Source organism: Delphinus delphis, chromosome 4, assembly GCF_949987515.2.
Source record: "Delphinus delphis chromosome 4, mDelDel1.2, whole genome shotgun sequence".
Lineage (NCBI taxonomy): Eukaryota > Metazoa > Chordata > Mammalia > Artiodactyla > Delphinidae > Delphinus > Delphinus delphis.
Window position 1 is genome coordinate 48,982,294 of NC_082686.1, and position 23,241 is coordinate 49,005,534.

General features: G+C 41.5%; 1 protein-coding gene across 2 annotated transcripts in view; it reads left to right on the forward strand.

Moving 5' to 3' along the window:
- The first annotated feature begins 7,443 nt into the window (after positions 1-7,443).
- The window catches only part of NXPE3 (neurexophilin and PC-esterase domain family member 3), a 53,512-nt gene continuing 37,714 nt past the window's right edge, over positions 7,444-23,241 (forward strand). Inside the window, exons 1-5 of one of the 2 annotated variants that reach the window (XM_060010586.1) lie at positions 7,444-7,543; positions 8,292-8,423; positions 10,744-10,931; positions 11,576-11,687; positions 12,989-13,277. In XM_060010586.1, coding sequence (XP_059866569.1) covers positions 13,185-13,277 — 93 coding nt within the window. In that variant the 5' untranslated portion in view covers positions 7,444-7,543; positions 8,292-8,423; positions 10,744-10,931; positions 11,576-11,687; positions 12,989-13,184. Of the gene's footprint in view, positions 7,544-8,291; positions 8,424-10,743; positions 10,932-11,575; positions 11,688-12,988; positions 13,278-23,241 lie in introns of those variants that run through there. The other variant, XM_060010587.1, reaches the window with a different exon arrangement.

The following is a 23,241-nucleotide window of genomic DNA, read 5'->3' on the forward strand; positions in this document are numbered from 1 at the left end:
TTGCTATATTCCCCATGTTGTACAGTATCCTGTGGCTTATTTTATACCTAATAGTTTGTACCTCTTAATCCCCTACCCCTATATTGCCCCTCCCACCTTCCCTCTCCCCACTGGGAGCCACTAGTTTGTTCTCTGTGAATCTGCTTCTTTTTTGTTATATTCACTTAGTTTGTTGTATTTTTTAGATTCCATATATAAGCGATATCATACAGTATATATCTTTCTTTGTCTGACTTATTTCACTTAACATAATGCCCTCCAAGTCCATCCATGTTGCTGTAAATGGCAAAATTTCATTTTTTATGGCTAAGTATTCCAGTGTGTGTGTGTGTGTGTGTGTGTGTGTGTGTGTATGTATGTATATATAAACTTCTTCTTTATCCATTTATCTGTTGATGGACACTTAGGTTGCTTCTGTATCTTTGCAATTGTAAATAATGCTGCTGTGAACATTGGGGTGCATGTATCTTTTCGAATTAGTGTTTTTGTTTTTTTCAGATATATACCCAGGAGTGGAATTGCTGGGTCATATGGTTGTTCTATTTTTAGTGTTTTGAGAAACCTCCGTACTGTTTTCCACAGTGGCTGCACCAATTTACATTCTCACCAACAGTGTAGGAGGGTTCCCTTTTCTCCATATCCTCACTATCGTTTGTTGTTTGTGTTCTTTTTGATGATACCCATTCTGACAGCTGAGAGGTGATAATCTCATTGTGGTTTTATTTCTCTGATGATTAGTGACCTTGAGCATCTTTTTATATGCCTGTTGGCCATCTGCATCTCCTCTTTGGAAAAATGTCTATTCAGTTCTTCTGCCCATGTTTTAATTGGTTTGTTTGTTTGTTTTTTGATGTTGAGTTGGATATTAATCCCTTATTGGTCATATCATTTGCAAATATTTTCTCCCATTCAGTGGATTGTCTTTTTGTTTTGTCATTATGGTCATTTTTAGTACATTTCCTTTTTCACTTTTTTTTTTTTTTGGCTGCACCACTCAACTTCTGGGATCTTATTTCCCTGACCAGGGATTGAACCCAGGCCATGGCAGTGAATGTGCTGAGTCCTAAACACTGGACCACCAGGGAATTCCCTCCTTTTTAACTTTTAAACTACAGTTGTAAGTAAATTACACAACAACATTGAAATATTAGAGAATCTTATTTTGACTATAGCATTACCAGTGAGTTTTACACATTCATGTTTTTACGATGTCAGCATCTTTTTGTTTCTGCTTGAAGAATACCCTTTACTATTTCTGGTAAGGCAGGTCTCGTGGGGATGAACTCACACACCTTTTGTTTGTCTGGAAAAATTTTTTTCCCAGTTTTATTGAGATATAATTGACATATAACACTGTATAGGTTTAAGGTATACAGCATAAGAATTTGACTTAACATTTATCGTGAAATGATTGTCACAATAAGTTTGGTGAACATCCATATAGACACAAACTTCAAGAAAAAAATTTTTTCCTTGTGATAAGAACTCAAGATTTACTCCTTTAACCACTTCCGTACATAACATACAGCTGTGTTCACATTACCTCCCTGGTACTTATTTATTTTATAACTAGACCATCTTTATCCAACACCCCCTCCCCTGACTTCCCACCTCTGGTAACTGCAAATCTGATCTCCTTTTCCATGAGTTTGTTTTTAAAATATAACTAGATTCTATTCTATTCCATTATTTATTTGTTTATATCAGTACTACACTATATTGATTACTATAGCTTTACACTAAGTCTTGAAACCAGGTTATTTATTTATTTATTGCCATCAGAATAAAGCTCTTTATTCATCTTTCTTGTTTCAAAGAGTCATGGTAGTTCTTACAGTACAGATATCATTTATAGCACATGGTAGCACAGAGCCAAGGCACGCTCAAACACGCTGAGCCCCAGCATCTCCCTGGAGGCGGTCAGTTACAGAAAATCCAAATAGGGACAGAGGGGAAATGCCAGTGAAATGAGAACCCTAGGTCAAGGCTCGGCTTTAGACCTGGGCTGTGATCCTGGGACATCCAGGCAGGACCAAGCTCAAGCCAGAGAGCAGGTCATTCCCAGGAAGTACTGTGACTGGCCTGGATACAGGCCCCCACAGAGAAGACTCATTTAGGAGTATTCAGCAGGCTGAGAGTGCAAGCCACAGAGGGACACAACTTGCTTCTCCCTTGGGGAAACTTGCTCTGGCCTCTCAGCTCCAGAAGGCCAAGGGCCTTTGGCTCCTTTGTTCATTCAGCATAACTTTACTGTTGTCTACTCTGTGCCAGGCCCTGTGCCGGGTGCAGTGGACAAAGAGAGGAATCGGACACAGTCCTTACTTGCAGGGAATTCAGAATATAATAGAAAAATATATTTATAAATAAGTTGTTGTGATTCAAGGTAAAAAGGATGCAGAAAGGAGTCAGACAAACTTGGCCCTCAAGGAGTTCACAGCCTAGCAGAGGCCTAGGCTAGGTCAGAACATGGACAATAACACAGGGCAGCCTGTGATAAGGACCAAAGAGAGGCTCAGGCCATGTGCTCTGGCAGCACAGGGAAGGATGACACAACAGCCACTGGATGACGCAGTGGAGAAAATTCACAGTTTATCAGAGAAGACTGAGCAGCCTAATCTGGCCAAAGTGGAAGTAATGAATCCTACTGCCTTGGGGAGGGGATTGTGCAGCCTCAGGCTGACCTTTGTGCATCCCTTGGGCTACCCAACAGGCAGGGTGCAAGGTCTCTTACCCATGGATGCAGCTGCATGATACCCTGTGGATATCTGAGGGGAGACTGGTGACCAGGGGGAACAGGTCCAGATAACAAGGGCCCATGGTAGAAGTTAGGAGCCTAGGAATGAGTGAACCAGGAGGGCCTCGGGGGTCAGAGGACCGCAGCCTACACAGATCCCACATGTCATGGAGCAACTAAGCCCGTGCGCCACAACTACTGAGACTGTGCACCACAACTACTGAAGCTCATGAGCCCTAGAGCCCGTGCACTGCAACTACTGAGCCCACACGCTGCAACTGCTGAAGCCCACGTGTCTAGAGCCTGTGCTCCGCAACAAGAGAAGCCACCACAATGAGAAGCTCATGCACTGCAACAAAGAGTAGCCCCCACTCACTATAACTAGAGAAAGCCCACATGCAGCAACGAAGAACCAGCACAGCCAAAGAAAAAAAAAAGAAAACAGAGGGGATTGAAAGCAAGTCAGCAGAATAACACGGCTTTCTGTGTACTTTCTCTTTTGTCTTTGAAGGAAAAGAAAATCTTTTTGCACCTCAAAAAAGATTCTTCTAGGGGCTTCCCTGGTGGTCCAGCGGTTAAGACTCCACACTTCAACTGCAGGGGGCACAGGTTCGATCTCTGGTTGGGGAACCAAGATCCTGCATGCCACATGGTGCGGCCAAAAAAAAGATTCTTCCAAATTTAGATAATTTAACATACAGAGCTGAGAGAAGAGTCCTTTTAAAATGCTGTAAATTGAAGCTGACTCCCAATTTGGTGATTAGGTGGATATTGGTAATTGTTTTAGATATATCTGAATCAGCAAGAGTAATCGTTTCCAAACTTTTGCTAATCAAAATATTGGGAGTACATATTGCATGATTCCATTTATATGACATTCTGGAAAAAGGCAACACTATAGGGAGAGAAAACAGGATTAGTGGTAGCCGAGAGTTGAGGGCAGGTGAGGCTGCTCGTGGGAATTTTTAGGTGATGAAACTATTCTATACAGTACTGTGGCTGTGGATACACGATTCTAGATATTTGTCAAAACCTATGCAGCAGTACACAAAGACTGAAGTTTTACTATATGCAAATTTTACCCCCCATCTTAACTAGGATATCAGGGGATCTCAAGATGCAATGAGGACTATGACAAATGAATATTTTTTTTTTTTTTTTTGCGGTACACGGTCCTCTCACTGTTGTGGCCTCTCCCGTTGCGGAGCACAGGCTCCGGACGCGCAGGCTCAGTGGCCATGGCTCACGGGCCCAGCCGCTCCGCGGCATGTAGGATCTTCCCGGACCGGGACACGAACCCGTGTCCCCTGCATTGGCAGGTGGACTCTCAACCACTGCGCCACCAGGGAAGCCCCAAATGAATATGTTTTACAGATGTATGACATAAACTCACTGAAGGGGATAGGAAAAAGGGAGATGACCTAAGTAACTTTGGAAAATTGTTTTGACTGTATACTGTGTCAGTCCGTTTGGGCTGCTATAACAGAATACCATAGACTGGGTGGCTTATAAACAACAGAAATTTATTTTTCAGTTCTGAAGGCTGGAAATCCAAGAACAAGGCATTCAGTGTCTGGTGAGGGCCAGCTTCCTGTTTCATAGATGGCCATTTTCTCACTGTGTCATCATATGGTGGAAGGGGTGAAGGAACCCTCTGGGGAGAGTGGAGCAAAGGAATACGCATTAAGTCTGAAACAGGGAAAAATACTCCCAAACAAGGCAACAAGCTCAGCACAAGCCACAGGCTTTTATCTCTTGGTCAGGAAGTGTTCCAAGCCAAAGCCTCATGCCTGAAAGACTGCCTTTCCCAACAAGAGGCAATTAAGATTAAATGAGATCATAAGGCTGTGGCCCTAACCTGATGAGAATGGTGTCTTTATAAGAGGAGGCAGAGACACCAGAGAGTTCTCATTCTCTCTGCCATGTAAGGACACATTGAGAAGGCTTATCTACAAGCCAGGAAGGGAACTCTCACCAGGAACTGAATCAGCTGGCATCTTGAACTGGGGCTTCCAGCCTCCAGAACTGTGAGAAAATAAATTTCTGTTGTTTAAGCCACTCAGCCCATGGCACCCTGAGCAGACTAATACAGGCACCAAATACCTCTTCTAGTCTCCACCCTTGGCAGCATCCTCTCACTGTCTGTGGTGTTTTGGAATAAGGTGGTTGGTATCCAATGTGACAGCAGTCACTTATTTTGAACAATAGCTTGATGGTTCTTCTGGCCCAAATTTCAGTCACTTGTTCAAAAAGAGGAAGCAAAGGAACTGAATCAGGAGCTGACATGGACTCGGGAGTGCTTATGCAGCAAGCTTCTGCCATCAGAGATGGAGCCAGACTTGCTGGTGAATACCTCTCAAGTTAGCTGCATCATAAACAAGCTTAATTTGCTTTTGTTTATCTAAACTTAGGATCCGTTCTTTGTTTTACTTAGAGAAATAAAATTTAGTAACATTAGCATCTAAACCATTTCTGCAGACAGGTCAGAAATGACCAGTTCCTTTGGTTTCATAACAAAATATACAAACCTATGTTCTCATTTTTTTCTCCCAGCTCAAAGTTAGGTTATCATAAATGCAACATTTAGAAATTCCTTATGCTATGTCATGACCTGAGATAGGGAATTCAACAGGAAGAGATTTGGGACACTCTTTTAGGTACTTTTCATTTGTCTTCTCACTTATTCCTAAGTGCAGGTGGTGTTGCCCCTAATTTACAGTTGAGGAAATGAACTCAGAGAAGTTAAGTACTTTGTTTGGGATGGCACTGCTAATAAGAGACAAAGCTGTGAATTAGACTGAGTCAGGCTAGGATCCAAAGTGCATGTTTTTTTGTACAGTAGTACTCTCCACTGGGAGTGTGGTGGCTTTGCAGTCAGAGATCTTTTAAGAATCTAGTAGTGATGGACAGGCATCTCTGGTCCCTGCCACTCTTGTTTGTGTCTGTAATAACTGTAAAATATAAGATCACTAAAATGCCTTAGGGTTCTGAGTGCCTGTGTGAATGGGGGTTAATAAGGCTCACCAATGGTCCAAATTCATGACTAGGAGCCAGCATGTCCTATTTAAGTATTAGCCACTTGCCAGACAGCCAGACTGTGAAAGACAGGTGGCAGGGAGTCCACCTACTGGAAGATGGGACTTAGAGCAGAAGCCTATTATATGGGGCTGTTGATCATTAGGCACAGAGGCAATGGAAACCACCTTTTACGAGTCCAAAAGGCTGATCCTCGAGAAAGAAGAATGAAATGATTACTCCAGAAGAGACTGCCCCACGTAGAACCTTTTATTCCAGTCATATGGGTTACCCATGCATGCAGGTCTGACATGAAAACTTCTGAATGAGCACATAGAGTCCGTTGTGGTCAGTAAATGTCAAATATTTTGACCTTGGAACAATAGTCTTGGGCAGTCTACTTTTGTTTTTTTTTTTGTTGTTTGTCTTTTTGGCTGTGTTGGGTCTTCGTTGCTGTGAGCAGGCTTTCTCTAGTTGCAGCGAGTGGGGGCTACTCTTCGTTGTGGTGTCCGGTTTCTTGCTGTGGTGCCTTCTCTTGTTGTGGACCATTGGCTAGGGCCAGGGCTTCAGTAGTTGCAGCACACCTGCTCAGCAGTTGGCAAGGGAGGGCCCTAGAGCGCATGGGTGGGCAGTCTACTTTTAGAGGCTGCGTTTTGCTGGGATAAACTGGGGTTAATCCCACTGTGTTCCCAGCCCTGAGGAACACAGAGCACCCCTGCCATCTCTTCCGGTTTCCTGAGCAAGTGCTTCTGTCTTCGAAGGACTCTCAGTTCCTGAATTTCACATAGTTGCTACAGATGTTTCACTGCTTAGAAGAAAGTCCAAAAAGGATTACCTAGAATTCGGGTGTGTGTGGGGTGAGTATTCAGGTCTTTTTGCTGGAAGACCCATGTCACGTACAGGGCGAGTAAAAGCAAAAGGGTTGTTTTAAGGGCTAACAGAATACGTCCACTAATTTCAAGCAAGGAAAGATTCAAGGACCCAATGGCTCTCTGCTGGAGCTTGGCAAATCTTTTTTTTTAATTAATTAATTTTGGCTGCCTGGGGTCTTCATTGCGGTGCGCAGGCTTCTCATTGCAGTGGCTTCTCTTTGTTGTGGAGCATGGGCTCTAGGCACGCAGGCTTCAGTAGTTGCAGCACGCGGGCTCAGTAGTTGTGGCTCACAGGCTCTAGAGCGCAGGCTCAATAGTTGGGGTGCACGGGCTTAGTTGCTCTGCAGCATGTGGGATCTTCCCGGACCAGGGCTGGAACCGTTGTCCCCTGCATTGGCAGGTGGATTCTTAACCACTGCGCCACCAGGGAAGCCCCAGCTTGGCAAATCTTATTTCTCTGTTGCAGGGAACAAAACATTGCGCCACTGAGCGGAAACACGGCCCAAGTAGGGGCATCTGGGGTTTGGTCACTTAGGCAGAGAAGACAAAAGCTTCGAAATGGATGCTCCCTGGGGAAACCCTGATGTCTGAGGGCGACAGGAGCTGGGGTCCTGATAGGGGCCAGAGCTCAGACCACAGGGCGACAGCAGCAGGACACCCTCGTGCGTGAGCCCAGTGGTGCGGAGCCCGACAGGCGCCAACTCTGCGTCCTTGCTCCGGGGGACGCTTGCGCTCCAAGCCCGCGGCTGTCAGTCAGCGCCCTCGGTCCGCCCCTCCCAGAGCTTAACCAATCGCAGCCGGGGGTCGGGGGTGAGGCGACACAGCTGGTCCCGGAAGCCGGGGCCAGGCGGCCTGGTGCAGCTGCGGCGGGCGTTGGGGTACCCGGCAGCCGGAGAGCGCACGTCGGGAGGCCAGAGCGGAGGTGAGTGCCAGCTTGCGGCTTGTGCTCCAGGGCCGGGCCGGGCCGAGCCTCTGCCGCCCGAGCGAACCATTGCCTGGCTCCTCCCGGGCGCCTCTCGGCTGCTAAGCCCCTTCCTCCGCGCTTTGGCTCTCGAGCTCCCGGCCCGGTGCAGAGGAGCTGCAGCCCCGGGGTCATGGCTGGGGCATCTGAACCTGGAACGGGAGGCTCCGGCCCAAGGCGGGGCAGAGTTAAAGCCACCGGCTGCCGCAGCCTTGGTCCGGAGTAGCCCGAGCTGTAGCCGGTCCCTGGGCGGGGCTGGGCGCGAGCGTCTCCATCCTCAGCTTTCTCGACTTGCTGCAACACCCGCAGGAGCAGCCGCAGCGCGGCGGAGCCCAGACTTCCGGGCCGCTAAAGACCCCTTCCCCTAACCCCTTTTCTAAGCGAGTGCGGGGCACTTGGAGACGCCTCCCTCCTCTGCCCGCATCTCCAGTCTCATCGCTGCTCCGAGACCCAGCTGCCTCTTGGCTGGCGGTCCTCTAATGCGTTGGACTATTCTGGTTTTACTGAGCTGCCGTTTTGGGACATCAGATTGAGGTCACTTGGGTAAAGTGTGATTCTACAAGGTGTGATGTGGAGACTCTGCCTGGCCTGTCGCTCATCTCCACTTGATCAAAGACCACTAGTGTGGTGGTAAGAGGGATTCACAGGATTTATACAAAATTTGTAATTGTCCGTAAAATTTTCCTTGCTTTCATTATTTATTCTAAAGGAGGATTGTTGCCACGTTTTCTAAAGAATAAAGGATCTCGCTGCTCTGATGGATCTCTCCCCTTCTCACTGTGGTTAATTATCATTTGGAACATCAGCGTGCTCTTGAAGCTGGCGGCACTCCCAGACCCTGGTAACTGTCTCAGTCCACGCAGTAGAACAGCACACTGTTCCTCCATAGTGTTTGGGCTCCGCTTTCCTTTGACTGTGTTTAACATCTTCTGTGTCTTTCATCCTCACAATCTCTCTGGGCCTGATACAGTGCAGTTATTTGTTATTGAGAAAGGAAACGAAGGGATAGATCCCTGAAGTAGGGTTGGCTATCCCCATTGACCCAGAATCGGATTGTCCTGGAGGGACAATGTAAGTTACAATTCAAGCATCATTTCTGAAAGGCCATCCCTGAGCAATTTGTACAAATAAGACCCTCTGGCCACTCTATACCATTGGTTCTCCTACCTGGCAGTGTATTATAATTATCTGCAGACCTTAAATAAAAACTGTTTCTCGGACCCTACTCCTATGGATTCTGACCCAGTTGGTTGAGTGGAATGCAGGCATTGGTATTTTTATAAGCTTCTGGGATGATAATTAATGGGCATGCAAGGTTAAAGACCACCGCCTATCAACATGCCCTATTTTTTTCTTATAGCACTTATTGCTTTGTGACTTATTTAACTGATTTGTTTACTTCTCTACCCTACTGCCCCCGGGTATTATGAAAGCATTGGGGTGCTGCTTTGAAAGAAGAGCAGCCCTAGGTGAGTCAGCATTTTGGGCATGTGAGATGGGGGTACATGAAAGAGAAATGGAATGGAATATGGGGAAACAAGTCTTGTAGACTTCTGTCCCTGTGTAGACTCCTGTCCCTGCTTCATTTTTATCCAAGGATTGATCTTATTTGGTTGACCCATCATCACCATGGTCTTGGATGAGTCTCCAGTTCTTTCTCTAGACGTTCCCCTGTTAAGTTTCAAGGTTTTACTCAGCACCCTATGAAATACAGCTGATCTTTGGAAAGTTCAAGATACGAACATTTAAGTTGGGATATATTCCATGTAAATCTGTGCTTTTGTCTTTTATGTGTGGGGTCCTTGTATTCTGAATTAAAATTCCAGATACTTGCTCTGACAAGTACATCTATGTGGCTGGCAGGTCAGAGTATTTAGGATGGGGACTATTCCAGAAACCGGGTGTGTGGTTGTTCAGTAATGTATTGTTTTTGTGTAGTGCTTGTCTAAGAACGTTAGCACTCCCGGAGGATGGGGTTGCTGCCTAATTTTTATTTATTTATTTTTGGCTGCGTTGGGTCTGTGTTGCTGAGCGCGGGCTTTCTCTAGTTGCGGCGAGCAGGCTTCAGTAGTTTAGCACGCGGGCTCTAGAGCGCAGGCTCAGTAATTTTGGCACACGGGCTTCATTGCTCCGTGGCATGTGGGATCTTCCCGGACCAGGGCTGGAACCCGTGTCCCCTGCATTGGCAGGCGGATTCTTAGCCACTGCGCCACCTGGGAAGCCCCTAATTTTCTTTTTAGTACTGAACTCAAGTATTTCATTTGTGTTACTGACAATTGTAATTCCAAGTGATATAAGCAATCACTTTGTAATTCTCTTGTGAGATGGGGGTAGGAGGTCAGGTACCTAATGGCAGTATAGGGTTGTTGCCACAGGCCATAAAGAATTTAGATTGGCTGGTAAATAGTCTTAATCAAAATTTGGCAAAACAGACCCAGCAGACCATGGATTTTACTTTTTGCTTGTCATTTGAACATAAATATGAAGCATGAATAAGTGGTGCTCTAACATTTCAGAAAGATTTGAAAACAAGACTGCTCAAGTTGAGATTCCTCATGGAGTGATCACAACTTTTAGATGTGTCCAGATACTTCTTGTTTTCTCTAGTGGTAGGATGGGTCATTGAACTACATGATTATTCTAGTCTATAAGAAAATAAGGACCTACTGTATAGCACAGGGAACTCTACTCAGTACTCTGTAATGGCCTATATGGGAAAAGAATCTAAAAAGGAGTGGATATATGTATATGTATAATTGATTCACTTTGCTGTACCCCTGAAATCAGCACAGCATTGTAAATCAACTATACTCCAATAAAAATTAAAAAAAAAAAGAAAAATAACATATGGAGCTTTTATCTGTGGTTTATATTTTTTCCAGTTATGTTGCTATTTATAAGGTTTTGACCTTTAGCTCAGATCTGAGAATAATTTGCCCTATGTAAGTTCATGAATATAAATAGCCACTTATTGTTGGTTTTTTTTTTCTATTTATTACTAGGAAAGGAAATGTTCCTATCCTTATTCCGCCCACTACTTTGTACTGAAATCTATGTACATCTCTTTGCTATAAAATTGTATTCTTGATTTCAAATATATTTTCCTTTGCTTCATTTTCAGTATCTTTAACCTGTATTTCATGTGCTTATCTCTGTTGCAGCAGGAAGAATGGTATAAAAATGAAAAACTTCAACATGTGCTTCGAATGTGACAAGAAAAGAATAAGGGCTCTCACGATTGCTTGAGTTCAGATTTTACACTGGAAGGAAAGTTAGATGTAAACCCTAATTTCTTAGTTCTAATAAGTATCTCTTCTTGGGAACTGGAAATGTCCAAAAAAAAAAAAAGGTAAATTAAATTCAATTATATTTTTTTATTTTTTGGTTGATCTAGGAAACTTTTTTTTTAGAGTCATTCCTATCTAGCACTGTTGTTCTTACTCAATTCTAAGGCAATTTGAGATACCAAATGATATTTTCCTGCTCTCTTTGCAAATAGATTTCTTGCTATAATGCCTAGGTTTTATACTTGTAGGAAAAACCCAGAAATCTGTTACAGATTTCTTTTTTCACTTTGGAATCTTTCATTTTAAATTTGTTTTCTCATATCTGATTTAATGCCTTGTTTCTCCTTATAAGCCCATCTTTAATTATTACTTTTAGAAACCAGCTTTTTTCTTTATATTTGTGAGTTTTATTTCCTGGTGAAGATGAAGGAGAAAAATAAAAACCACCCAGAGGTGACAACCATCAACATTTTAGTATGTGTCTTTTCAAAGAGAGGTCTGTCTAGTACACCTCATCTAGTAGTACACCTGTATCTATTTAGGTGTACAGATGGATCTCTCAATCTCAGTGTTCCACCTACTTGTAGCAGGAAGTCAGATCTTTTCCTGGCATGACCTTCCATAATGATTTTTATAAGAAGTCCCTGGCTGTGAGGGGCTTCTTGCATGTTTGCATTGCTGCCTATAAGGCCTTTCGTTCCTTTAGCTCTGAAGTCTGCTGCCCTTGGGCCGTCCTTCTGCGCCACTGACCATTGCTGTGCTGCTGCTGAACAGCTCTGAACCACACTGACGTCCTCTGAGCTGCTGGCCTTTCCACAGTACGTAGACCACGGCTACCGTGGTGCAGTGGAGTATTATCTTTGGTATATCATGTAAAGAGCTAAGTACTGGGAAGGAATCAAAAAGTATGATACATTGTTATCCTTAAGTTGCTTTTCTCTGATTTATAGTTTCTGTTTTTTTTTTTTTTTTTAAATATAGTCTTAATTGGTATAGAGTAGTTGGGGAGATGAGAAATGCATAGAAGTACAGAGATCAGCTGAGAAGTGAAAAACGTAAGTGTTGTGGGAATTCTGAGGATGGAAAGCATACTGGAATAGCTTAGCCTTGTCTCCTTTATGAAGCTGGGGTGAGGAAGTGTTGTTGTATGTCCTTGTGGTATGGGAACGTATTAGACCAAAAGAGTGGAGGAGTGAGGGAAGAGGGGGCTTGCCAGGTCCAACACAAAACTGTAGGAGTATTGGTGCAGCTGAGGGAGTCTGAGGTCCTCTGCACCGTGGTTATGCACCCTTTTCACCTTTACCTCTCTATCCTGCCTTGCATGGAAAGCCTCACTGGGAACTAAACACTAACATTTTCACTGCTTACCTATATCATAAAAGCAGCTGGGGAGAGCATTTTAAAATAATTACATGGAAGAACAGTTAGGAGCCACATACTCTCAAGACTTCTGCCTCTAGCAGGTGTGATGAAGGATTTCGGTGAGCTGTTACTCCTGAAGCTTAGCTTTCCTCTCCTACATCTTCAGGGCAGGTGTCTTTCCTCCTGTGCCTTGTTACTCAGCTGAGGGACCATCAGAACCACATGTGTGGTGAGGGAGCCAGAAACCCAAAGGGTGTTTCCTGTCTCCTGCCATACAGAGGGATGGCATCCCTGTTTTCCAGAGGTTATCAGAATGGTTTGCACCTAATCCCAGATCTTCTCATAAAATCACAGGTTTTCTTCTTACTGCCTTTAAATATAATTACTCTAGTAATGTAATAAAACTTAAACTGTAAGGGAAGGGAAGTGGTTTTATTTACTTAGACCTCTTTAGAAAATTAACACTTGAATTTTGTAATTTCTAAGGGTTTGAAGATATTCTTCTTTGCTCTCTTAAAAGTTAAAACCTAAATAGGTAGTAGGACAAATATCTCTGTATTTACACAGAAGCCTGGAGCTGGGTTTAAGTAAATTGTCCGGATATGGAATAGATGTTACTGTGCTCTGTTTCTTTGCTTTCTCTTATGACTTTGGGTCTTCAGTAAGGTTAAGGAAGAGGAAATATGGTGTCTTTCCTTTTACTCCACTCTAAGCTGTTGTAATTGGTAATCTGTTTTCTCATCTCCCCTCTTCGAAGGAGTCCTTTGGAGAAAAATGTGCTTCTTAAATCAACCTCAGTTGCTCTTTTATACAAAGAACTCGTAAGTAAACTAGCAGAAAAGAAGCAAGTCAAACTGAAAGCTCATCTGCAGCTCAGAAAAACAAAGACATGGCGTTTTAAGGACTGAAGGGAGCATGGTGTCGGCCATGGGTGATCAAGACACAGCCAGACAATGTGGATCAGTTTCTTCAAACTACGTTTTTTCTGCTGTCTGCTTGCAGTATTGATGGTGGTAGTGCTGGTCATCAATGTCACTCAGGTGGAGGTGAGTACTCAGCATGCTGCTTCATAACTAAGGGAACCAAGTCGAGGGATTTGGGGCTAACTAGCCTGGAAAATGTTGATCATCCAGAAACTTAGTCACAGTTCCTGTTTTCATTCATTCAATAAGTGTTTGAGTGCCTTCAACGGTTATATACTGTGCTAGTCACCAAAGGTGCGGTGGTTTCTTCACTATGGAGTTCGTATTCTAAATGTGCATGGGAGAAAATAAGAGTAATAAGTAATCATAGAATATAATAATAAATGATAATTAGAAATTGTGAGAAGTACTGTAGAGAAAAGAAAGTGGGTTCTCTAGAGTAGCTTTAGAGTGATGAAAGAAAGTCTTTTCAAGAAGGGGACCTTTTAGCCGACTCCTGGCAGAAAGCTGGAGTATTTCAGGGGAGGGAGATGATGATGTCTGTTTGTTTTTTGTTGTTTTTAAATTTATTTATTTTTGGCTGCTTTGGGTCTTTGTTGCTGTGTGCAGGCTTTCTCTAGTTGCGGCGAGCAGGGGCTACTCTTCCTTGCGGTATGCGGGCTTCTCATTGCGACGGTTTCTCGTTGCGGAGCACGGGCTCTAGGCATGCGGGCTTCAGTAGTTGTGGCACGCGGGCTCAGTAGCTGTGGCTCACAGGCTCTAGAGTGCAGGCTCACTGGTAGTTGTGGTGCACAGTAGTTGTGGTGCACGGGCTTAGTTGCCCTGCGGCATGTGGGATCTTCCCAGATCAGGGCTCGAACCTGTGTCCCCTGCACTGGCAGGCGAATTCTTAACCACTGCGCCAGCAGGGAAGTCCGATGAGTCTGTTTTGAAGACTGGGTGTGGTGCTCAGGACAGGGACCATGTCTTATTGAACCCTCACAAGTGCCTGGCACCGAGAAGGTACTTAGTAGTAGTCGCCTCTCCCCCTCTCTTCCATTCCCTTCATGAACTCACATATCACCAAAATTTGTGGAGTATTTTTTATCTAAACTGATGCTGTACTTTTAATTTTGTTGGCTTGTGGTACTTCTTAGGTTATAGGTCGAACTTAATTACAGTATTTTTTTGGTTTTTGGATTTTGCTGTAAACTGAATGTTTGTGTCTCTCAAACATCCTGGCCCTGTGGGAGCTCAGGTTACTGTTTTCTCTCATGGTTTCGTGTGGTTCTTTCCCCAGCCTCCAGGAGTTTCCTTACACACATGTGCTCTTCAGTACTCTGCTGAATACTTAATTAGGACTCTCTGTAGATCTCCTGAGTTCTGTGTGCAGCTGTCTCCTACTGTTACTGTCCTGTGGATTCTAATCAGCTTGGTCTTCTAAGACTCTCAGCTCATCTCCTCAATTTAGGGGGTTCTCCAGGCTCCACCTGCGTTCCCCTCTTGCTGCTGCAGCCTGGAGATGCTCTCAAGGCTGTAAGCAAAGGGCAATCAGTCATAGGGATCACTTCCTGTATTTCCATCTTTCAGGCATCATGTCTTTTGTTGTCTGATGTGCAGTGTCTGGAAAACCACTGTTTCAGGTGGAGGAGTGGATCTCACTGTTTCTGTATCTTGGCTGCAAGTGGAAGTCTGAGGGACTTGCATTTGAGGGGAAAGAGTTCATAGAGGAGCTGGAGAGAAGGATTAATGGACCAAGGGGAGGAGGAGAGGATGGGACCTAGAGTACAGATGGAGCAATAACTATGTAGAATGAGGGACATGGTACATTGTGAGTGTTCTTGTTATCATTTTATTATTAATTATGTAGGAGGAGCCATGCTCCTTCCTCTGACCTAAGAGGGAAAAATGTCATAATGGTTGGCAATGTAGATACATTTGCTGCTGGAAGGTAAGACATTGAGGGAGTTCTTGCTTAGACAGGAGGTGGAAGGTGGAAGGAGGGTGGAGCCCAGGAGGTTGGTACATAGGGGATTGAAAGAATGGGGGTGGAAGATGGAGCTGACCCTGCACGATGATAGAGGGGCAATAACTTTCAAGATCATATGTGTGCATGGCGCTTACTTGCGTTGGTTTTGTGAGTGTGTGTTTTGTTTTACCACGTTCAACAGCCTGGGTGTAAGAAAAGAGAGGATAGTTGTGTAGGTCTAGGATGGCCGAGGAGGTAGGAGAAAGAGAGACTTGAGAGGTTAGGCCATAGTCCCACATCGTTATTGTCATTATACTCAGGAAGAAATGTTAGGAATTATTCTTAGGAATTCCCCTAATAGCCCTGCTGTAGTTCTTGGAAACTTCTGGAGAATGTCCGCTAACAGCTGTAGCTATCTGCACGAACACAAACTGAACAATAATGGAGAAGGGAGGTACCAGTAATATAAATGATGTAGGACAATTTTAATATTGAAAATATAAATAGATCTTTTAGTGGAGTGTGGTGAGACACTTCCCCTCGTCTAAAGAGGTTATCTTGTCCAGGCTGAGAGTACTGTTATGACTTTTAAACTGTTCAATTTATTACTATGATGATAATTGTTAAAGAAGCTTGGGGTGGGGAGTGGGGAGTGGGAAAGGCTCTGAACCTTGGCCGTCTCCCGTCCCTTAATCCCTGGTCTGTCCTAGGCTTCTGATCCTGATTGTACTCTCCTTGCAATTACAGTATCTGAGTATTTTCTAAAAAGCACAGATTCAATTTTAATTAAAAATATCACATAAGAAAATTAACCATCACAGGTGGTAAGGGGAGAAAAAGCATTTTCAAATATGCCAAATTCAGAGTTGGTTAAGATAAACAAAGAAAACAAACAAACAACACTAAATGCAGCAAATATTCTTTCCATTGGTAACAGGTCTCTTTCATGTTTTTGTTTCCTCATCTCATGCTCACGTTAGTCTCCCTTATATTGTATATGCGGAGTTTTTTGAAATTTAAGAAAGGAATATTTCCTTTGTCACGACTATTACATTTTTACTTAGTTTTCCAACATAAAATGTGGTTAGATACTTTAAATTCTTCAGCTTCTGAAACATTAATAAAGATTTATTGAATGAAAGTTGAATAAATTTGAAATAATTCATGGATGTTTAAAAAATACAAATCCTGGGGCATCCCGTCTGCTCCATCTCAGATGTATCACACCAAAATCCCCACATTTCCTAAGATTTGGCCAAATTCAGTTAAACAAATAGAGGAACAAATAAGATCCACAAACTAGCAAAACCTCTCTAGTTAGGTGATTGTGAGTAGAGCAACTACTATAGTGAATTCACAGATTTCTGAATTTCTAGACGTCTCCGAATGTAAAGGACTTATTATCATGTTGGTATATACGGTAGGCTGAATAAAGCCCACAAAGATGTCAGTGTTTGAATTCTCAGAACCTGTGAATATGTTATCTGATAAAAGAGACTTTGCAGACAAGTTTAAGTTAAGAATCTTGAGATAAGGATATTATTCAGGATTATTTGGGTGGGCCCAATATAATCACATGGGTCTTTATAAGAGAGTGGCAAGAAGGTGGCGGTGATATGTTGATGGAAGTGGAGATTAGAATGATGCAGGTAGGAACCATGGGAGAAAAAATATCACATATGAGAAGGAGATGTATATCAACATCTAGCAAAAGTTTGTAGGGAGAATTCTCTGTTAGTTCTCTGTTAACCTCTCATTGAGCATGGCCTGTATTTATTTGTTTTTTCCTTATTCATTGATATTTTAAATATATATGTTTTCTGATTATGAAAACAATACCAGTGTATTAGGGCTTTTGGCTGCAAATAAAGCTGATTCAATCTGGCTTTAATATTAAGGAATAATATTCATTTAGAGTAGAAGTCAGGAGGTATAGTTGGGCATAATTCATTTTGCTACGTTGAGCATAGTTCAGGCTCCATTTCTCTGTAAGTCTCTCTCAGCTGTGCCCTCTGTGCATTAGCTTTGTCTATGGCATCCTCTTTCATGGTTGGATTTTAGGTTGCTGCCACAGCAACAGGTGGTTGCTTTCTTGTACATGTCCAGCTTGAGATACAATTTTTTCCCCAAAAATATTCTCAAGAGTTACTTGCATTTTTTTCATTGGCAAGTAAAATTCAGAGAGCTGTTCCCAGAGTACTGGTGGTGTCTGGATTCGGGTGCATGAATCCATCAGAAACATGCAGCAGCTTTTCATAGAACAGAATTGGGTCACAGGCCCATTCCTGAATCAGTCACTTGGGATTATTCTTTGATCAGTCAGGCCCGCCCCTGAGCTGACAGGTCAGTAAACAGCAGTGTTGTGTTTCAGTAGACAGGAGTAAAACAGGCCTGTGGAACAGGCAAGCATAGTGTTCATTCCAGTCCACACCTTACAGTGGCTCCAGGAGTGACCATTAGTGTTTCCTCTTGGCTCTGAATCTAAAAAGATGGCAGACCTTGAAGCTGCCCTTGTTACTGGCCTAGAATAGGGTTATCATTTGGGAAAATTAAGTAAATTGACATTTTTGCATTCTTTTTCATTTTTAAGTAAAATTCAGGTGACTTAGCACCAAGCATCTGGTGATTCTTGGATTGGGCTGTATGGGTCAGTTTGCTGGCCTTGAGTTGGTAGCTGGTGGCTACCCAAGGAACAAGAGTGACCATGGGAGAGGAAGAGAGGAAAAAGAAAGGAGAAGGAGGCATGCTGTGAGCACACAGTGCATGGTTTGGTCCTTAGTGGTTTGTCATAGCCTCACAACAACTAAAAAGGAGAGGGAGGCTGGAATATTTCCTAAAACGTAATCAGTAGGTAAGGGAAATTTTTCTGTTTTTAAAAAATTGAGATATAATTTACATATAACGTTGTGTAAGTTTAAGGTGTATGATGTGTTGATTTGATACATTTATATATTGTAATATGATTACCACTATAGTGTTAGCTAGCACTTCTATCATGTCACATAATTATCATTTCTTTTTATGGTGAGAACAATTAAGATCTTGTTTGTTAGCAACTTTGAAGTTTGTTACATAAACTTATTATATTTATATTAATACAATAATACACTATTGTTGACTACAGTCACTACGCTATGCGTTTGATCTCTAGGACTTATTTATCTACTAGTTGCAAGCTTGTACCCTTAAACAATATCTCCCTAATTCCCCAATCCCCTAGCCCCTGATAATCATTTTATTCTTTGTTTTCACGAGTTCAGCTTTTTTTTTTTTTAACACTTTATTCCTTTTTTTTTTTGGCCGCACCATGTGGCTTGTGGGATCTTAGTTCCCCAACCAGGGATTGAACCCGGGCCCTTGGCAGTGAAAGCATGGAGTCCTAACCACTGGACTGCCAGGGAATTGTGGAGTTCAGTTTGTTTAGATTTCACATATAAGTGATATGGGGTATTTGTCTTTCTCTGTCTGACTCATCTCACTTAGCATAATATTCCATTGTGTGTGTGTGTGTATATAGATATATATACACACACACTGCATTTTCTTTATTCATCCATCAGTGGACTTATGTTCTTTCCATATCTTGGCTATTGTGAATAATGCTACAGTGAACATGGGTGTGCAGATATCTTTTTTTATACCTTTTTTCATTTCCTTAGGATATACACCCAGAAATGGGATTGCTGGATCATATGATAGTTCAATTTTTAATTTTTTGAGGAACCTTCATGCTGTTTTCTGTAGCAGCTGAACTAATTTACATTCCCAACAACAGTGTATAAGGGTTCCCTTCTCTCCCTATCTTCTTTATCTTCCTTATGGTAGCCATTCTAATAGGTGTGATGTGATATCTTATCATGGTATTGATTTGCATTTCCCTGATGATTAGTGATGTTGATCATCTTTTCATGTACCTGTTCACCATTTGGATGTCTTCTTTGGAAAAAATGTCTATTTAGTTCCTCTGCCCGTTTATTTATTTATGTATTTTTGGCTGTGTTGGGTTTTTGTTGCTGTGCACAGGTTTTCTCTAGTTGTGGCAAGTGGGGGCTACTCTTTGTTGCAGTGCATGGGCTTCTCATTGTGGTGGCTTCTCTTGTTGCGGAGCACGGGCTCTAGACACGTGGGCTCAGTAGTTGTGGCTCGTGGGCTCTAGAGCGCAGGCTCAGTAGTTGTGGTGCATGGGCTTAGTTGCTCCACGGCATGTGGAATCTTCCCGGACCAGGGCTTGAACCTGTGTCCCCTGCATTGGCAGGCGGATTCTTAACCACTGTGCCACCAGGGAAGTCACCCTCTGCCCATTTTTAAAATTGGATTTTGTTGTTATTCTTATTGAGTTGTATGAGTTCTCTATATATTTTAGACAGTCACCCTTTATCTGATATATAGGTTGCAAATATTTCTCCCATTCCATAGGTTATCTTTTCATTTTATTGGAGCTATCTATTGCAGTGCAGAAGCTTTCTAGTTTGATATAATACCCCTTGTTGATTTTTGCTTTTGTTGCTTGTGCTTTTGGTGTCATATCTAAAAAAATCATTGCCAAGACCGATGCCAAGACACTTCTTCTTCTAGTATTTTACAGTATCAGATCTTATGTTTGTTTTTAATCCATTTTGAGTTCATTTTTGTGAGTTGTGTAAGATAGGGGTTCAATTTCATTTGTTTATTTGTGGTTAACCAGTCTTCCCAGCACCATTTTTGAAGAGACTATGCTTTCATCATTGAGTATTTGTTTGCTCCCTTATCAAATATTAGTTGACTGTTTATGTGGAGGTTTATTTCTAAACTCTTGATTGTATTCCATTGGTCTATATGTCTGTATTTATGCCAGTACCATACTGTTTTGATTACTATAGCTTTGTAGTGCAGTTTGAAATCAGGACGTGTGATACCTTTAGATTTGTTCTTTTTTCTCAGGATTGCTTTGGCTATTTGGGATCTTTTGTTGTTCCACATAAATTTTAGGATTGTTTTTTCTATTACTGTGGAAAATGCCATTGGAATTTTGATAGGGTTTTCACTGGATCTATAGATGACTCTGTTAGTATAGGTGTTTTAACAATATTAATTCTTCCAATCTATGAACATGGGCTCTCTTTCCATTTGTTTATGTCTACTTCAGTTTCTTTCATCAAAGTTTTCATTGTATAGATCTTTCACTTCCTTGGTTAAATTTATTCCTAATTATTTTACTGTTTTTGATGCTACTGTGAATGGGATAGTTTTCTTTATTTTTTTCCAGATGTTTTGTTGTTAGTGTATAGAAGTGCAATTTATTTCTGTATGTTGATTTTATATCCTGCAGCTTTACTGAATTTGTTGATTAGTTCCAGCAGGTTTTTGATTGCGTCTTTAGGATTTTCTAAATACAGGTGACCCTTGAACAAGATGGGTTTAAACTGTATGGGTTCACTTATACATGGATTTTTTTCAGTAGTAAATACGACAGTACTACATAATCCACAGTTGGTTGAATCTATGGATGTGGAACTGCAGATATGGAGACATTGTGTATAAGGAGGGCTGACTATAAGTTATATGCAGATTTTCTACTGTGTGGAGGGTAAGTGCCCCTAACCTCTGCATTATTCAGGAGTCAACTGTATGAGATGATATCATCTTCAAATAATGACAATTTTACTTCTTCATTTCTGATTTGGATGCCTTTTATTTCTTTGTCTTGCCTAATTACTCTAGCTGACACTTATAGTACTATGTTGAATCAGAGTGGTGACTGTGGACATCCTTGTCTTGTTCTTGATTTTAGAATAAAAGCTTTTAATCTTTCACCATTGAGTGTGATATTAGCTGTGGGTTTGTTGTAAATAGCCTTTATTAAATTTACCTTCTATACCCAGTTTGTTGCGATGTTTTTATCACGAAAGGATGTTGTATTTTATCAAATACATTTTCATTCTATTAATATGGTGTATCACATTTATTGTTTTGTGTATGCTGAATCATACTTTCATCCCAGGGATAAATCCCACTTGGCCATTCTACTTCCCTGAGGTGTAAAGTTAGGTTGCATGAGATAGATCTGTTTTCTTAATATATACATTTGTTGCTATGAACATCCCTCTCAGAACTGCTTTTGTGGTAGGTTTTCCATAGGTTTTAGTATGTTATTTCCAGCTTCATTTTGAGATATTTAAAAATATTCTTTTTCAACTTATTCTTTGATCTATTGGTTGTTCAGGAGTACGTTGTTTAATTTCTACATATTTGTAGATTTTCCAGCTTTCCTCTTGTTGTTGATGTCTAGTTTCATACCACTGTGGTCAAAAAGGATAGTTGGTATGATTTCATTCTTCTTAAATTTGCTAAGACTTGCTTTGTGGCCTATCATGTGATCTAAAGTGGGGCATGTTCCATGTGCACTTGAGAAGAATGTGTATTCTACTGCTGTGATTGAATGTTCTATAAACGTCTCTTAGGTTCATTTGATCTAATATATGTTTCCAGTCCAATGCTTCTTTATTGATTATCTGTCTGGGGGATCCATCCATTGCTGAAACTGGGGTATTGAAACCCCCTACTATTACTATATTCATGTGTATTTTTCCCTTCAGTTTTGTTGGTATTTGTGTAATAGATTTAGGTGTTTTGACATTGGGTAGGTATAGATTTATGATTGTTATATTTTCTTGATGTATTGACCATTTATCATCATATAATGATCTTTATCTCTTGTTACTGGTTTTGGTTTAAAGCCTATTTTGTCTCATATAAGTATAGATAACCCCCTTTCTTTTGGTTTCTATTTGCATGTAATGTCTTTTTCCATCCCTTCATGTTGAGTCTTTTTGTGTCATGAAATCTAAAGTGAATCTAGGCTGCATGTAGTTGGGTCTTATTTTTTTATTCATTCAGCCACTCTGTGCCTTTTGGTGAATTCAGTCCACTTACATTTTGAGTATTTATTGATACATTAGGACTTATTAATGCTAGCTTATTAATTGCTTTCTATTTGTTTTGCATTTTCATTGTTTCTTTTCCCCTCTGTTTGTGCCTTCCTTTTTTTGTAAATTAGTGATTTTCCATGGTGGTATGCTCTGTTTTCATTTCTTTCGCTTTTGTGAATTTTCTTTATGTTTTTGTTTCGTGGTTACATAAAACATTTCATAGATAAAGCAGACCATTTTAGGCTGATAACAGCATAACTTCAATTGCACACAAAGCTCCACCTTTTTATTCCCTCCCTTTTATATTTTTGATGTCACAGTTTACCTCTTTTTGTACTGTGTATTTGTTAACAAGTTATAGTAGCTGTAGTTATTTTCTTTAACCTTTATACTACAGTTAAGTGGTTAACACACCATCCTATTACAGAATTAGAGTTTTCTAAATCTGTATATTTATCTTCACCAGTGTGTTGTATACTTTTGTATGTTTTCATATCACTAGCATCTTTTCATTTCAGCTTGAAGAACTCCTTTCAGCATTTCTTGCAAGGCAGGTCTAGTGGTGATGAACTCCCTCAGCTTTTGTCTGTCAAGGAAAGTCTTTATTTTTCCTTCACATCTGAAGGATAACTTTTCTGGTTATTCTTGATTGGCAATTTTTTTCTTTCAACACTTTGGATATGTCATCCACTCTCTCCTGGCCTGTAGGTTTTCTGCTTAGAAATCCACTGAGAGCTGAATGGGCATTCTTTTGTAGATTACAATAATTTTTCCTTTGGCTGCCTTTAGGATTCTCTCTTTACGCTTGTTTTTTGACAGTTTCATTATAATGTGTCTTGGAGAAGGTCTTTTTGCATAGAGATAATAGGGTGATCTCTTAGCTTCTTGAACTTGGTTGTCCAAGTATATCCCTAGGTTTGGGAAGTTCTCAGCTATTATTTCTTGAAATAAACTCTGCCCCCTTTTCCCTCTCTCCTCTCTCTCAAACCCTGATTATTCTAATATTTGTACATTTGGTGGCATCGCATAGATCATGTAAGCTTTCTATGCTCTTTTTCATTCTTTTTTTCCTGCGTTCTCTTCTGATTGGTTTATTTCAAAGTTCCTGTCCTCTAGCTCCCTTATTCAGTCTTCCATTTGATCTCCTTTGCTATAGATGCTCTCTATTGCATTTTTTTCATTTTATTCATGGAATTTTTCAGCTCCAAAATTTCCATTTGCTGCTTCTTTA